Here is a 3,298-nt window from a genome sequence, read left to right on the forward strand (position 1 = left end):
TATGTTTTATAACTATAAAAAAAAATGAGTTGAATTTTGGCGCACTAATAATATATAGATTTTTCACCTTATTAGATTAAGTTCATGACTTATAACGACACCCATCTCTCAAAGCAACCATCATATGATAACCTAAAAAATATACCCCTTTGTTTTAATTCACGTGGACCCATTTGACTGGACACCGAGTTTAAGAAAATAAGAGAAGACTTTCAAATTAAATGAGTCACATATATTTTGTGTAGCAACAAATCATTGCATAAAGGCAAATTGTTCCAAAAATATAAATGAGTTATTGGCACGGACTAAAAAGTAAATAGGTTCACATAAATTGAAACGAATGAAGAATACATTTTGAAAAAAAATCTATTTACGCTGTTACTATATTTTTTATATTTCAAAATTTAAAAAGAATATATGGTACTTTACTGAAGAACAAAGTGTAAGTACTCGTGGTAGCTGAGGAAGTGATATAAATATATTAATTAATGGCAGCCTTAATCCATAGCCAAATGTTAACTGTCCGCAACTTCCCCCAATGACTCGGTCACATTCATAACATCATCCACAAGACCACAACTGCAACCAGAAAAAAAAAGGATAAAAATTGCGAATCTGCTCAAGTTGTTGTATTAATTGAAATCATAATTAACAACCCTGCTAACAGTTACTTAACCATGATTAATTTGTTCAAAGTAAAAGAAAAACAGAAAGAAGCAACTGAAAATGCAGGATCAAAACCACCAATTAAGGAGCAAACACCCTCAGAATTACGTGTCCAAAGAGATATTAGTGAATTAACCTTACCACCAATTTGTACCATTGAATTCCCTAATGGAAAAGATGATCTCATGAATTTTGAAGTCATAATTAAACCTGATGAAGGTTATTATCATGAGGGTAAATTTCCATTTACATTCCAAATTCCATATCTTTATCCACATGATGCACCAAAAGTTAAGTGCAAAGTGAAAGTTTATCACCCAAATATTGATACGGAAGGAAATGTTTGTCTTAATATTCTTAGAGAAGATTGGAAGCCTGTGTTGAATATTAATGCTGTGGTTTATGGTTTGGTTCATTTGTTTACTGAACCAAATCATGAAGATCCGCTTAATCATGTCGCAGCTGATGAGCTGAGAGATAACCCGAAGTCATTCGAGTCAACTGTTAGGAGGACGATGTGGGGAGGACACGAGAATGGCACGTATTATGATGGCGTTCTATAATTTGTAATACAGAATGTGAAATTTGAAAAACATGTCTTTTAGGAGTTTTTGAGTTTTTTTTTTTTTTTTTTAAATAAAATTTCCGAATACCCTTTTTGAACTTAACTACAAATTTATTTTCCAAATATCAATCAGTTCATGTCCCAATGTATGTGGATGTTAGAAGGTTGGAGCTGATGAAGATGCTTGGAATTGGGGAACTGACGAAGTATTTGAGGTTGGACAATGTTGAAATGATATATGCATGACGTATATTTTGATAACGATTTGTAATTCTGGCCATAGATGTTTTGAAACTTTGAAACAATATTTGGCGGTGTCCAAATCATGAGGATTTGCTTATTAATCATGAAGCAACTGATGAGCTGAGAGATAATTCTAAATCTTTCGAGTCGAATGTTAGGAGGACGATGTGGAGAGGACCATGCTTGATGTGTATTTCGGTCATGTATTATAATTTGAGATGTAAAATTTGAAGTTTGGAAAACAGGTCTTTTTTACAATTTGTGAATATCAATAATTTGTGTACAAATGCCCGCTAATGTTGATGCTGGAATTTGGGAGCTCACGAAGTGTCCGGGGTTGGACAATGTGATGAGGGCATACGCATGATGTATATTTTGATTATGATATGTAATTTTGGCCATAGATTTGTTTCACAAAACTTGAAATAATATTTGGAGATTATTTCAAATAAGTGTTTGTTTATCAATATGGCCAATTAATTTAACTTCGAACTGGAAATATACAATTTAATTTCAGATACTACTCTTTTTCAAATTTTAATTAATTCATGTCCAAACGACGGATGTTGATGCTCGAAGTAGGGCTGTTCACAGTTTTGGTTAAAATCAAAACCAAACCGAAAATTTAGCCAAACCGAATAAAATAACTGACATTTGGTTTAGTTTGGTTTGGTTTGGTTTTAAATTTGAAAAACCAATAATATTTGGTTTGGTTATAGTAAAAAATAACCGAATAAATAACCGAACCAAACCGATAATTATATACATAAAATTTATAATTATTTATATGTATAATATTAGCTTTTCATAAATAATTAAAGATATTTTATACCTTTTAATTATTAATTTAATTTTGGTCTACTTATTTTTAAGGCCCATGTCTTAAAAGAATATGCCCAACAATCCAAGCCCAACTTGTATTGATGACCAAGAAAAGTCTTCCGAAGAAGCAAGATTCAACGCTCCCCAAGACAACAGAGCCATCATTCTAATAAGTTGTAAGCATAAGGGTTGTTTGTATTTTGAAACCTCTGTTTGACTTGTTCTTTTGAATCTAAACTGCGTTGCAAGTTTGGTCCACCTGATTTGCCAACAGCGTGTCTTTCCCTCAATATGCAGCAAAGTTCACCCTTGTGGGCATGAGGAAAAAAAAGCTTCATAAGAAATTTGAAGAATGTAGAGAGAGAATATTTGAATTGTCACGGCTAGTCATAAACCGAAAAACCGAACCAAACCGACAATAACCAAACCGGTGGTTATTATTTTACTTGGTTTGGTTATGGTTTTAGACATTTAAAAACCGACTAAATTGGTTTGGTTATGATTTTAACCAATAACCGACTCAAACCGAACCATGAACACCCCTGGCTCGAAGTTAGGAGCTCAAGAAGTGTCTGAGGTTGGACACGAAAAGATTTCACATGATGATTTTTTAGGATATCTTAATATTAGGAAGAATTCAAGATATGTTGATTAATATTTGTTTAGGTAACTGTCCAACATTTCATTAATTATCAAAGTAATATTTACAGAACAACAAATTAACACAATTTGTTAAGCTGATGAGGAACTCTCAATGAACTCTAAAAGTAAACTAGGACTGCTACTACAAACAAAAAATAATAAAAAACAATTCTAGTTTAAAACACCGTGATCCAGGAGAATGAAGCTAGTCTCACAATTGACAGTTGGGTAGTCTAGTCTTCATAGTCAGTGATGCTCGGACATTGCAAACACATGCTATATCCTTCGCTATAGGCTCCCAATTAGAGGTATCAAAATAAGGTTCAAAGAATTAAATGAGTTAGGACGGGTTGACCCTTT

The 3,298-nt window shown here is 32.8% G+C and overlaps 1 protein-coding gene across 1 annotated transcript; it reads left to right on the forward strand.

Moving 5' to 3' along the window:
• Nucleotides 1-655: 655 nt before the first annotated feature.
• Nucleotides 656-1,906, forward strand: LOC132604953 (NEDD8-conjugating enzyme Ubc12-like). The gene has a single exon (XM_060318302.1). It carries the CDS (start codon nucleotides 678-680, stop codon nucleotides 1,227-1,229), a length of 552 nt encoding a protein of 183 aa, XP_060174285.1. The 5' UTR covers nucleotides 656-677; the 3' UTR covers nucleotides 1,230-1,906.
• The last annotated feature ends 1,392 nt before the right edge of the window (nucleotides 1,907-3,298 follow it).

Source organism: Lycium barbarum, chromosome 8 (assembly GCF_019175385.1).
Source record: "Lycium barbarum isolate Lr01 chromosome 8, ASM1917538v2, whole genome shotgun sequence".
NCBI lineage: Eukaryota > Viridiplantae > Streptophyta > Magnoliopsida > Solanales > Solanaceae > Lycium > Lycium barbarum.